Raw genomic sequence first — 13,131 nt, 5'->3', positions numbered from 1 at the left:
AGCTAAGCTTGACGAAAAACTGAACCCTTTTAAATTTGAATGGAAAGTCAGTGGGAACAATTGGTATCCGAGGTATTATAACACTATTTCCCTTACCGACACCTGTTAAAATAGTAGCACCAAGTATGTTCTGTCCCAACTTTGTTATCCGAAGCTTTGTTCCATTACATAGCAGAGGAGCATCTAGATTTCGCATAAGCATTACTGGTACATTTAGTTTCAATTGAAGTTTATGTGACGGTACACCCGATAGTTCAAGTGAATTTAAAAACTCCACAGGATATCAAGTACTTAGTTCCGTATCTATAATTGTATCCATTGAACCGCGTTTAAAATATCAGTGTTGATCCTATTAACAATTTCATTTCTTGGTGCTAATATTGCACTTGCACACAACCTCTGATCACTACACAAATTTTGTCGCAATTCCGGAAAAACATTAGCAATGAAATCCACATCACTTTCCACTAAATTACAAAATTCTCTTGACAGTAATATGTAGCCTTCAACGTCAACATCTAAACAACCATCACCAATTTTCAACAACATTTCTGCGTAAAGTCCTGAATCCACGTCATTATGAAGATGCACTTTCAACTGTCGACCATAAGCGTGATGATTTAATTCACGCTTGAATTTCATCTGCTGGTGTCCGCCTCTGAATCACTGGGAGGGTTTGACGGAAATCACCAGTCAATAAAACTACCATGTCATTTTGGATATACCAGATTTCCGCTTCCGAGGCATTTTCTAAGAAAAGCAGAGTAAGAATTAACATCAGCGAGTAAGATCTAAAATAATAAAATGACTGCTAACCACAAAAATTACGGATTACCTCAAGAATTTGAATAGTTTTATACTGCATGTAACGACAGAAGAAAATAACAATAAATATAGAAAAATTAATATTATTATGTTAATACAACTCTAACAAATAATTTCTACCAAATTAGTTATCACAAAAACGGTACTCACGGATTTTTTTTAGATCATTAAAAGAGAAATAATTCTTTCATACATAACTTTTGTGTACTCGGTTCAAGATCGCTTTCGCAGCGCAAGGAACGGAAGCCCTCAAAGATAAATAATTTCCCCCGTTTTTTACACATTTACCACTGTTTCTTCGCTCCTATTGGTCGCTATATAGCCTATAGCCTTCCTCGATAAATGGACTATCCAACACAAAAAGAACCAGTAGTTTCGGAGATTAGCGCGTTCAAACAAACAAACTCTTCAGCTTTATAATATTAGTATAGATGTATTTTTTTATCTTTTTAAATTTTGTTTTTAATATAAAGTAACCTATTTTACTTCTAATACCTTCAGGAGTATATGTACAAACTTTCATGATGATCGGTTAAGTAGTTTTTGCGTGAAAGCGTAACAAACAAACTTACATTCACATTTATAATATTAGTATAATAATTTTAATTTTTCCCCATTTTTTTACATAAATTTTTTTCATAACATGTGTCAGTAAATAGCAAGGCGTTTTGTGAACATTTAAAAAAAAAATAAGCAAATCGGTTGAGTAGTTCGACCGGAATCATGTCCGCCAGTTCAAAAAGTGTGTTTTGAGAAAAATGCGTGTATAATTTTGTACTCAGTAGCATCCACCACTGCGTTAATTAAAACAAAAATATCCGCTTTGTACATTTGTTTTTTTTTTACAATTTCATTTAAGTAATAAATTTATATTTCACAATTTAATTAAAAAAGAATACCGAAGGGTAAGGCGACACTCATATTCCGGGAATGATTTGTCGGTGCTGGCGATCAAGTTGACACGGATCGTAGTTGAGTATATTCGTGGTAGAGTAGCGAGATGTACGTATGAAAGCGAATGCTGATGATCGAATTATAGGGAATGTATTGTGTCCGCTTTCTCTTTTGTCCATCCTTTTTGTTGAGTGGGTTGAATGATGTAGAAGTGTGGTGAGTTGTGTTGAGTGGTAATGTATTAGTATGGTGTCATCAGATACGGTATATTGAGCAGTGCTTTACTAGCGTGTTCCAGTTTTTCCGGGTAGAGTGGGTGGATGCTTAACTCATTTAAACATCCTGGGCCCCATAGGCGAATATTTTGCCTAGTATTACATATAAGCTGATACATGTAATTCGGCTTACTGTTAATATATAATTTTGTGTAAGCAGTGGTGCTTGAGGTAGTAATTTTCGTTTGAATGTTTTGAGGACTTATTATTATAGTAAAAAAAAATTTTTACTTTTATTTATTTTATTAGCGGTTATTTACAAATTCTTAACTGCGCCTTTTTGTGCTCATAATGAATTATAATAAAATCGGGTGAAAACTTGCACGTTGTAAGAGTATGAAATGTTCGGTAATACCCGAACTTAGCCCTTCATTACTTTTTTAAATGTGAGTGCATTCGAGATGGCAATCACGACAGAATTATTGTAAATTTGTCAAAGTATCATGTTCTGCGTCAATTGCTGGCAACAGTTGCAACAGTATCATGTTATGCTGTCGCTTTTTGCGCACAATTTATACAAATAATTAGTGAAACTCGTTTTTTGCCTGCACATATGCATAGTATCAGCAACGAAGTGGGCAAATAAGAGGAACTGAAGAGCATTATTCTAACTAAAAAAGATGGACCATTAATACTTATATGCTTTTCAGTTTTAAAAAAGAAACAATTATTCGCAAGGGCGAATAATTTTAAGTCCAGCCAAACACAAATTACGTCTATATCTTCTGTTGTGCCTATAATTTAATTCAAAAGAAAATTGTGATATGTGTATTTTTTTAGCAGAACTGGATTTTTTATAAAACATCCATTTTAAATAAAGTCACGTAGTAATTGAAAAACGAAGCTTTGCTGGTCAAATCAACACTTAATGTAACCTATAATGAACTACTCGATAGAGATAAAATAATTGTAAAACTATAAAATTGATTTTAAATGTGTGTGACCGTGCGTGTACAGGGACTAATTCTGTGCTATTGTAAATAAATACAAGATATTTTAAAAAGGCGGTAGCGCAATGTGTTCATGAAGGATTTAAATCAAAATATATTATACACGAATAATTTAAAAAAATATGAAAGATTGTATAAACAGTTATGATGAAAGACATATAAAAAAATTAGTTCGAGCTGAAAAAATTAAATTACTTACCATAAATCTAAAAACAATCGCAAACGACTCGTGTGTGTTAGGTTGAGAAAACACAATGAAACATTTACCAAATTCGCTATATGGTTTCGCAATTTCTCTCTTTGTATTCTGGTGCGGAACTTGGTGCGTTCACCTTTTGGCCATTTGCTATGGGTAAGCATTGTTTTACTATTTTTGAATGTAGTTAGTTCTTTATGTATATCAAGCTTTTAGCAAAGCGTATTAAAGATTAAATAATTTTTTTTTATTCTTTTTTGATTCATTAATGAATTTTTATTGCAAGTGCCTTGCAAATCTTACTTATTTTGTTATTTTTGATTTTTAAGTATCATACTGCAACATATTTTTATACAGACACAAATGTCAATTCATTCCGTCTTAACCGATGTTTGTAACACGTAATACTAATTGTGTTTAAATATATCCAAATGACCATAATGACGGTATGAATAGACTTTTATGTCTGTTCATTAGGGTGATTCAAAAAAAAATATTTTTTTTTTGTTTGGTACTCCGAAAACTAGGTTCCTAGACACTTCAGAAAGCCTCTCCAAGCATGAGTTCTTAATTGTAACGGGAAGGTCCTCCTTCTAACAGTTTTCTATTTTGTTTTATTATCAGATAGAAAAATTTATATCTCTCTTCCGACTACTTGAAAAAATATCTTGTTCTTTAGATTTTTTTAGGAAATTGAATTCTCCTATGATTTTTTCGTAAACCCAACTGTTTAAAAGATATTAACCGTTAAAGTTTGATTATTTTTGGGAAAATTTTGTATTTTTTATGAATTTTATAACTCAATTAAAAAAAAATCATTATGAATAAAAATTTTTTTTTTTTTTTGAATCACCCTACTGTTCATTGAGTAAGAAACGAAATATTTACTTCACCAGATAAAGAATATGGACGTCTGAAACTTATAGTTTTTAAGATATTTGCACTTAAGGTCAAAAATATAACAACTTAAAGTATGTGATGTGTTTTTAGTTATAATGAGTTTAACACTTATATTTATCACTTTTATATCTATTAATACCTCAAAAACTATTTTCCCTCATTTATCACTACATAGTATAAAACAACGTCGTTTTCTCTGTCCCTATATCCCTATTTATGTTTAAGTCTTTGAAACTACTCATCGGGTTTTGATCCGGTTTTTTAATAGATACAGTGGTTGAAGTGGAAGGTTTATAACGGGTGATTTTTTTGAGGTTAGGATTTTCATGCATTAGTATTTGACAGATCACGTGGGATTTCAGACATGGTGTCAAAGAGAAAGATGCTCAGTATGCTTTGACATTTCATCATGAATAGACTTACTAACGAGCAACGCTTGCAAATCATTGAATTTTATTACCAAAATCAGTGTTCGGTTCGAAATGTGTTTTATCGACAAATTTTGTTCAGCGATGAGGCTCATTTCTGGTTGAATGGCTACGTAAATAAGCAAAATTGCCGCATTTGGGGTGAAGAGCAACCAGAAGCCGTTCAAGAACTGCCCATGCATCCCGAAAAATGCACTGTTTGGTGTGGTTTGTACGCTGGTGGAATCATTGGACCGTATTTTTTCAAAGATGCTGTTGGACGCAACGTTACGGTGAATGGCGATCGCTATCATTCGATGCTAACAAACTTTTTGTTGCCAAAAATGGAAGAACTGAACTTGGTTGACATGTGGTTTCAACAAGATGGCGCTACATGCCACACAGCTCGCGATTCTATGGCCATTTTGAGGGAAAACTTCGGACAACAATTCATCTCAAGAAATGGACCCGTAAGTTGGCCACCAAGGTCATGCGATTTAACGCCTTTAGACTATTTTTTGTGGGGCTACGTCAAGTCTAAAGTCTACAGAAATAAGCCAGCAACTATTCCAGCTTTGGAAGACAACATTTCCGAAGAAATTCGGGCTATTCCGGCCGAAATGCTCGAAAAAGTTGCCCAAAATTGGACTTTCCGAATGGACCACCTAAGACGCAGCCGCGGTCAACATTTAAATGAAATTATCTTCAAAAAGTAAATGTCATGAACCAATCTAACGTTTCAAATAAAGAACCGATGAGATTTTGCAAATTTTATGCGTTTTTTTTTTAAAAAAAAGTTATCAAGCTCTTAAAAAATCACCCTTTATGTATAAAAACATCCATTAATTAGTGGAAAAATACTGCTATTTTTGAGGCTTCTAATGTGATGTCGTAACTAATTACATTTCTTCCACTTACATTGCAAACGCAGACTGAACCCTATTAGAATTATTAAAATGATTTTAACCACTACAGTATTAATCGTTATCCAATTAAATACCTTAAATACATTGTTGATTTAATATAGATGAATATGGCCCTTTACAGCATATATTTTAAATTATTATAATCGAAGATATTACAGTTTTAAAAAGTGCGGGACGTAACGTTTGCGGCGGTACCGTCTGACCGGGGCGGCGGGAGCGTGCCTATAAATAGCGCGGTTCTGCCTATAGCTCTTTGAATTTAGCAGAAATCGGACGCTTTTTATCGGAGCTCTCTAGCGAGGAATATTTAAACCGAAACTCTGAAGTACATGCGTACAATTTCAAACTGAAAAAATTAATACAATTGCTAAATATTTGGAATAGTAGAAAAGTACTGCAACCAAATACCCAGTGCAATGGATTATAACTAGCTCAGTAATATGTCGATGAATACCACGTGCATTCCAACAGACTGATGCCATAACTTTGCCAGCCGACTTATTCCTCTTTTAACGCTTGAGGATAGGTTCATAATCTGCAGTCAAACGTACCTGCTGTTCTTTTGCTTTTTTCGAAAACCAATGTTTTTGTTTGCAGCTGTACGTAAGGAGCGTGCGAATATTGGCTGGAACAAGATAGTGGTTCGAGTCGATGTTAGGATATCGGAGCATACGCACGTCTAGAACACTGGAAACGTGTCTTCCGTCTATCACAACGTTATCGATCTGGTTGGTAGTTTTTCGATCCGGAGACAGGAAGCTTGATGAATTTTTCTATGCTGAAATCTAGTACCACAGATAATCATATTTCGGGGCCCGGGGAAGTCGATCAGCCTCAACCCATTTTGGGAAGTTTCCTCGTGGAGGCTGAATTTACCGACTATTTTGCCAAATATATCTTCCTTGCCTACCCTGGCGTTAAAGTCGCCAATCACAATTTTGACATCGTGGCAGGGGCAGCACTCATAGGTGCGCTCCAAGAGCTGCTTGAGCCATATATAAAATAATCATTTTTGACCACTCCCAAGACAATGACAATCAGAAAACTTTCCTCACTTGCGTGAACTTCTACACATGACTCCATCCTCACATGACAATTTATGTCTGCAATACAAAATATGATTCAAGAGATTATCAGAGCACATAACCAAAATTTGCAAACTTTTTTAGTAAAAAATGATCATATTGAACATTTGTATATGGAATGTTAACGGTGTTAACCGACAAAAACTGGCACATATTTGGTTTCTGGACGATAATAATATTGATGTTATTCTTTTGTCTGAAACTCATCTTACGAACAACAACAATTTCTTTATACCGGGATTTAGAATATATGTTAAAAACCACCCAGATGGAAAGGCACATGGTGGAACAGCATTGTTGTATAGAAAGCGAATTGGACGCATCTCCACAATATGCCTCCTGACTGCCGCAGAGGTGGCGTGTTTGACTCCGCCTTTCATGTTTTTGCCATATTTTGCTTTGTTTCTCAAAAAGTTACTCACAACATTTTGGCTTCGACCAATTTTTTGAGCGATTTTGCGATGGCTAAGCCCTTTTTCACGATAGGCTTCGATTTGGCCTCTTTCATTCTCGGATAATCGTTCTCCGCGTCCCATTTTTTATTTAATTCAAAGAAAATATATGAAATAAAAAGTTTGTATTAAAAATGTGTCGCTACACCGCCAAGTTTAATCGCAAACTAAAAATCTTTCAGCTGAACCTATTCAGTTGAACAAAAAAATTGCTCAGAAATTAGCGATATAAATAGCAAAACAGAATATGCAAAGTAACGGTACTTAGCAAACGGTTCTTTACTAGCGCACACTGATTGACACATATATAAAGTTAAAACGTTTTTAAAAAAATCATGCGTACGATCATGAAAATGCAAGCGAATTTATATGAACCTATTCAGTTGATCGACAGTGTATTGGCCGGATTTAATTGATTTAGCTAAATCCAAAAATATAAATAAATCGCACATAACAGTTGATACATATACTGACCTATCTTCTCATCACTCTCCTGTATTAATAAAGATATGTGAGAAACCCATATTCGTTGATCCAAAAATGGATCTAACATCTTATAAAGCGAATTGGTTAAAATATAAAAAATACGTAAGGAGCAGCATTAATATTGAATACAAAATAAATACAAGAACAAATATTGAAGAAAGCATAAGTGAACTCAATGATATAATAACTAACCAAACACTAATAGTGGACTAAAAAAGCTTGTAAATGAAAAAAGGCGTGCTAGACGAAAATGGCAGATAAATCGCTCATGTTGTTGTTGTTAACGGTTAGCTAATCCCCGTTAGGATGGTAAGGGTAAGGGTTGTTTGTGTTGTCGTCGAGGTCATCTGACGGTAGGCCCAAGAAACGTACTGTTTCGACGGGGTCGGACCAAAAGGAGGAAGGTGGTAGATGGGTAGGGTTTGTGGGGCATGCAAAGAGGTGGCCACTGTCATGCGGGGACTCGTTGCATGCAGGACATACGTTAGGTATGTCGGGGTCGATTCTGGATAAGTAGGAGTTTAACCTGCTACAGTATCCAGAACGGAGTTGCGCTCGCGTTTCTCGCGGCAACTGGAGCTCTTCGTCTGCAATAGGTGGTGGTTTGACTCCAACAACGCCATTCACGGGAAGGGAGTCGGTGAAGGTGTTGATGGTTCCACTGTGAATGGCGGTCAGTGCCTGTCGGAAGTTTGTTGCGTCCGAAGTCTGGTCGGCGTACTGTAAATGGCTCATCTTCCACTCAGCTTCAATTGAAATCTTCTTCCCCTTCTTTACTGGCGTAGACACCGCTTACGCGATTATAGCCGAGTTAACAACAGCACGCCAGTCGTTTCTTCCTTTCGCTACGGGGCGCCAATTGCATATCTCAAGCGAAGCCAGGTCCTTCTCCACTTTGTCCTTCCAACGGAGTTCTTCCTCTTCCTCTGCTTCCCCCGGCGGGTACTGCGTCGAATACTTTCAGAGCTGGAATGTTTTCGTCCATCCGGACAACATGACCTAGCCAGTGTAGTCGCTGTCTTTTAATTCGCTGAACTATGTCAATGTCGTCGTATATCTCGTACAGCTCATCGTTCCATCGAATGCGATATTCGCCGTGGCCAACGTGCAAAGAACATCAATCTTTCGCAGAACTTTTCTCTCGAAAACTTGCAACGTCGACTCAGCAGTTGTTGTCATCGTCCAAGCCTCTGCACCATATAGCAGGACGGGAATTATGAGCGACTTATAGAGTTTGGTTTTTGTTCGTCGAGAGAGGACTTTGCTTCTCAATTGCCTACTCAGTCCGAAGTAGCACCTGTTGGCAAGAGTTATCCTGCGTTGGATTTCTGGGCTGACATTGTTGGTGGTGTTAATACTGGTTCCTAAATAGACGACATTATCTACAACTTCAAAGTTATTACAACAGTGACATGAGTGCCAAGTCGCGAGTGCGACGACTGTTTGTTTGATGACAAGAGATATTTCGTCTTACCCTCGTTCACTGCCAGACCCATTTGCGTTGCTTCCTTGTCCAGTCTGGAGAAAGCAGAACTAACGGCGCGGGTGTTGAGGCCGATGATATCAATATCATAAAGGCAGCTCCTTTTCGTGCTGTCGAACGCAGCTTTGAAATCGACGAAGAGGTGGTGTGTGTCGATTCTCCTTTCACGGGGCTTTTCCAAGATTTGGCGCATGGCAAACATCTAGTCGGTTGTTGATTTGCCAGGTCTAAAGCCACACTGATAAGGTCCAATCAGTTTGTTGACGGTGGGCTTTAATTTTTCACACAATACGCTTGATAGAATCTTATACGCGATCTTGAGGAGGCTTATCCCACGATAGTTGGCGCAGATTGTGGGGTCTCCCTTTTTGTGGATTTGGCAGAGCACACTTATATTTCAATCGTTGGACATGCTTTCGTCCGAGCATATTTTACAGAAGCTGATGCATGCTCCTTATCAGTTCTTCGCCGCCGTGTTTGAATAGCAATCCATCGGCTCCCACCGCTTTGTTGTTCTTCAGGCGGGTAATTGCTATTCGAACTTCTTCATGGTCGGGCAATGGAACGTCTGCTCCATCGTCTTCGATTGGGGAATCGGGTTCGCCTTCTCCTGGCGTCGAACATTCATCCAGTAGGCTGGAGAAGTGTTCTCTCCATTATTTAAGTATGCTCTGGGCATCGGTGACTAGATCACCTTTGGGGGTTCTATAAGAGTATGCTCAGGTCTTGAAACCTTCTGTAAGCCGCCGCATTCTTTCGTAGAATTTTCGAGCATTACCCCTGTCGGCCAGCTTATCAAGCTATTATACTCACAAATTGCGGCCTCTATCTTTTTCTTTCTGCAAATGCGTCTCGCTTCCCTCTTCAATTCTCGGTATCTATCCCATCCCGCACGTGTTGTGGTCGACCGTAACGCTGCGGGGTAGGCAGTCTGTTTTCTCTCCGCTGCGACACGACACTCCTCGCCGTACCAGCTGTTCTTTTGCACTTTCCGAAAACCAATGGTTTCGGTTGCAGCTGTACGTAAGGAGTTTGAAATGCCGTCCCACAGTTCCCTTATACCGAGTTGTTGACGAGTGTTCTCAGAGAGCAGGAGTGCAAGCCGAGTAGAAAATCGTTCGACTGTCTGTTGTGATTGCAGCTTCTCGATGTCGAACCTTTCTTGTGTTTGTTGACGTGCGTTTTTTGCTGCACGGAGGCGGGTGCGAATCTTGGCTGCAACAAGATAGTGGTCCGAGTCGATGTGAGGACCTCGGAGCGTACGCACGTCTAGAACACTGGAGACGTGTCTTCCGTCTATCACAACATGATCGATCTGGTTGGTGGCTTTTCGATCCGGAGACAGCCAGGTCGCTTGATGTATTTTCTTGTTCTGGAATCTAGTACCACAGATAACCATATTTCGGGCCCCGGCGAAGTCGATCAGCCTCAACCCATTTGGGGATGTTTCCTCGTGGAGGCTGAATTTACCGACCGTAGTGCCAAAGATACCTTCTCTGCCCACCCTGACGTTAAAGTCGCCAAGCACCATTTTGACATCGTGGCGGGGGCAGCTCTAATAAGTGCGCTCCAAGCGCTTATAGAAGGCATCTTTGGTCATCGTCCTTTTCTTACGTGGGGGCGTGGGCGCAAATCAGCGATATGTTGAAAAACTTCGCTTTAATGCGGACTGTGGCGAGACGTTCATTCACAGGAGTGAATGATAGTACTCGGCGACGGAGTCTCTTTCCCACCACGAATCCCACACCAAACTTGCGCTCATTTATATGGCCACTATTTCGTTTGCCATGGTCACTCATCCGAGGCTTGTTGTGTCTCGCCTTAGGCTACCCAGAGGATACTTGGTCAAAGACCGGAAGTCGTGAGCTGCTTGAGTCATATGTAAAATAATCGTTTCTGGCCACTGAATCGCGATCAGAGAACTTTCTTCACTTGCGTGAACTTCTACACATGAATCCATCCTACCTGCTATACGTAAATTCGACATTGAAATGTACATATATAAAGAAGCTGTGCCCAAAGGAAAACCCAAAAGTCCATGAAGCCACCAATTGACTGCAACATGCCTATACGAGGCTTGGGTGGAAATTGAGCGCGAAGTGACGAGGAAAAGGCTAATTGTTTTGCAAATCACCTAGAAAAGGTATTTCAACCAAATTGCGCACAGAACAACTTTGAGTTATCCAGCTTGCCCAACACAGTTAACGAGTCAACGGAATCTTTTAAGACTTCACCTTCTGAAATTATTAGAATCATAAAAGAACCTAACACAAAAAGTCGCAAGGACATGATAATATTATCCCAAAAATACTAATTGAGTTGCCAAATCTTGCTGTAAAGGTACTATCTTGTTGCAGCTAAGATTCGCACCCGCCTCTGTGCAGCAAAAAACGCACGCCAACAAACACAAGGAAGGTTCGACGTCGAGAAGCTGCAATCACAACAGACAGCCGAACGATTCTCTACTCGGCTTGCACTCCTGCTCTCTGAGAGCACTCGTCAACAACTCGGTATAAGGGAACTGTGGGACGGCATTTCAAACTCCTTACGTACAGCTGCAACCGAAACCATTGGTTTTCGGAAAGTGCAAAAGAACAGCTGGTACGACGAAGAGTGCCGTGTCGCAGCGGAGAGAAAACAGGCTGCCTACCTCGCAACGTTACGATCGACCACAACACGTGCGGGATGGGATAGATACCGAGAGTTGAAGAGGGAAGCGAGACGCATTTTCAGACAGAAGAAGAAAGAGGCCGAAATGCGTGAGTACGAGCAGCTTGACAAGCTGGCCGACAGGGGTAATGCTCGAAAATTCTACGAAAAAATGCGGCGGCTTACAGAAGGTTTCAAGACCGGAGCATACTCCTGTAGAACCCCCCAAGGTGATCTAGCCACCGATGCCCAGAGCATACTTAAATTATGGAGGGAACACTTCTCCAGCCTGCTGAATGGCAGTGAACGCACAACACCAGGAGAAGGCGAACCCGATACCCCAATCGATGACGATGGAGCAGACGTTCCATTGCCCGATCATGAAGAAGTTCGAATAGCAATTGCCCGTCTGAAAAACAACAAAGCGGCAGGGGCCGATGGATTGCCGGCCGAGCTATTCAAACACGGCGGCGAAGAACTGATAAGGAGCATGCATCAACTTCTTTGTAAAATATGGTCGGACGAAAGCATGCCCAACGATTGGAATCTAAGTGTGCTCTGCCCAATCCATAAAAAAGGAGACCCCACAATCTGCGCCAACTACCGTGGGATAAGCCTCCTCAACATCGCATATAAGGTTCTGTCGAGCGTACTGTGTGAGAGATTAAAGTCCACCGTCAACAAACTGATTGGACCTTATCAGTGTGGCTTCAGACCTGGTAAATCAACAACCGACCAGATATTCACCATGCGCCAAATCTTGGAAAAGACCCGTGAAAAGAGAATCGACACTCACCACCTATTCGTCGATTTCAAAGCTGCTTTCGACAGCACGAAAAGGAGCTGCCTTTATGCCGCGATGTCTGAATTTGGTATCCCCGCAAAACTAATACGGCTGTGTAAACTGACGTTGAGCAACACGAAAAGCTCCGTCAGGATCGGGAAGGACCTCTCCGAGCCGTTCGATACCAAACGAGGTTTCAGACAAGGCGATTCCCTATCGTGCGACTTTTTCAACCTGCTTCTGGAGAAAATAGTTCGAGCTGCAGAACTCAACAGAGAAGGTACCATCTTCTATAAGAGTGTACAACTGCTGGCGTATGCGGATGATATTGATATCATCGGCCTTAACACCCGCGCCGTTAGTTCTGCTTTCTCCAGACTGGACAAGGAAGCAAAAGAAATGGGTCTGGCAGTGAACGAGGACAAGACGAAATATCTCCTGTCATCAAACAAACAGTCGTCGCACTCGCGACTTGGCACTCACGTCACTGTTGACAGTCATAACTTTGAAGTTGTAGATAATTTCGTCTATCTTGGAACCAGCGTAAACACCACCAACAATGTCAGCCTAGAAATCCAACGCAGGATAACTCTTGCCAACAGGTGCTACTTCGGACTAAGTAGGCAATTGAGAAGCAAAGTCCTCTCCCGACAAACAAAAACCAAACTCTATAAGTCACTCATAATTCCCGTCCTGCTTTATGGTGCAGAGGCCTGGACGATGTCAACAACAGATGAGTCGACGTTGCGAGTTTTCGAGAGAAAAGTTCTGCGAAAGATTTAAGGTCCTTTGCGCGTTGGCCACGGCGAATATCGCATA

The 13,131-nt window shown here is 40.0% G+C and overlaps 1 protein-coding gene across 16 annotated transcripts in view; it reads left to right on the top strand.

The window, feature by feature from the left end:
* Nucleotides 1–13,131, top strand: part of LOC105224621 (ceramide glucosyltransferase) — a 147,024-nt gene that overhangs the window by 79,864 nt on the left and 54,029 nt on the right. For 5 of the 16 annotated variants that reach the window (XM_049459723.1, XM_049459730.1, XM_049459720.1 and 2 more), the window contains exon 2: nucleotides 2,775–3,296. The exons of 4 other annotated variants lie outside the window; for them this stretch is intronic. In XM_049459723.1, the coding sequence (XP_049315680.1) occupies nucleotides 3,199–3,296 (98 nt within the window). In that variant the 5' untranslated portion in view covers nucleotides 2,775–3,198. The remainder of the gene's footprint in view (nucleotides 1–2,774; nucleotides 3,297–13,131) is intronic. 7 more of the 16 variants (XM_049459729.1, XM_049459726.1, XM_049459727.1 and 4 more) reach the window with 4 other exon arrangements.

Source organism: Bactrocera dorsalis, chromosome 6, assembly GCF_023373825.1.
Source record: "Bactrocera dorsalis isolate Fly_Bdor chromosome 6, ASM2337382v1, whole genome shotgun sequence".
In the NCBI taxonomy this organism is placed as follows: Eukaryota; Metazoa; Arthropoda; class Insecta; order Diptera; family Tephritidae; genus Bactrocera; species Bactrocera dorsalis.
This window is presented reverse-complemented; position numbering and strand designations above follow the sequence as displayed.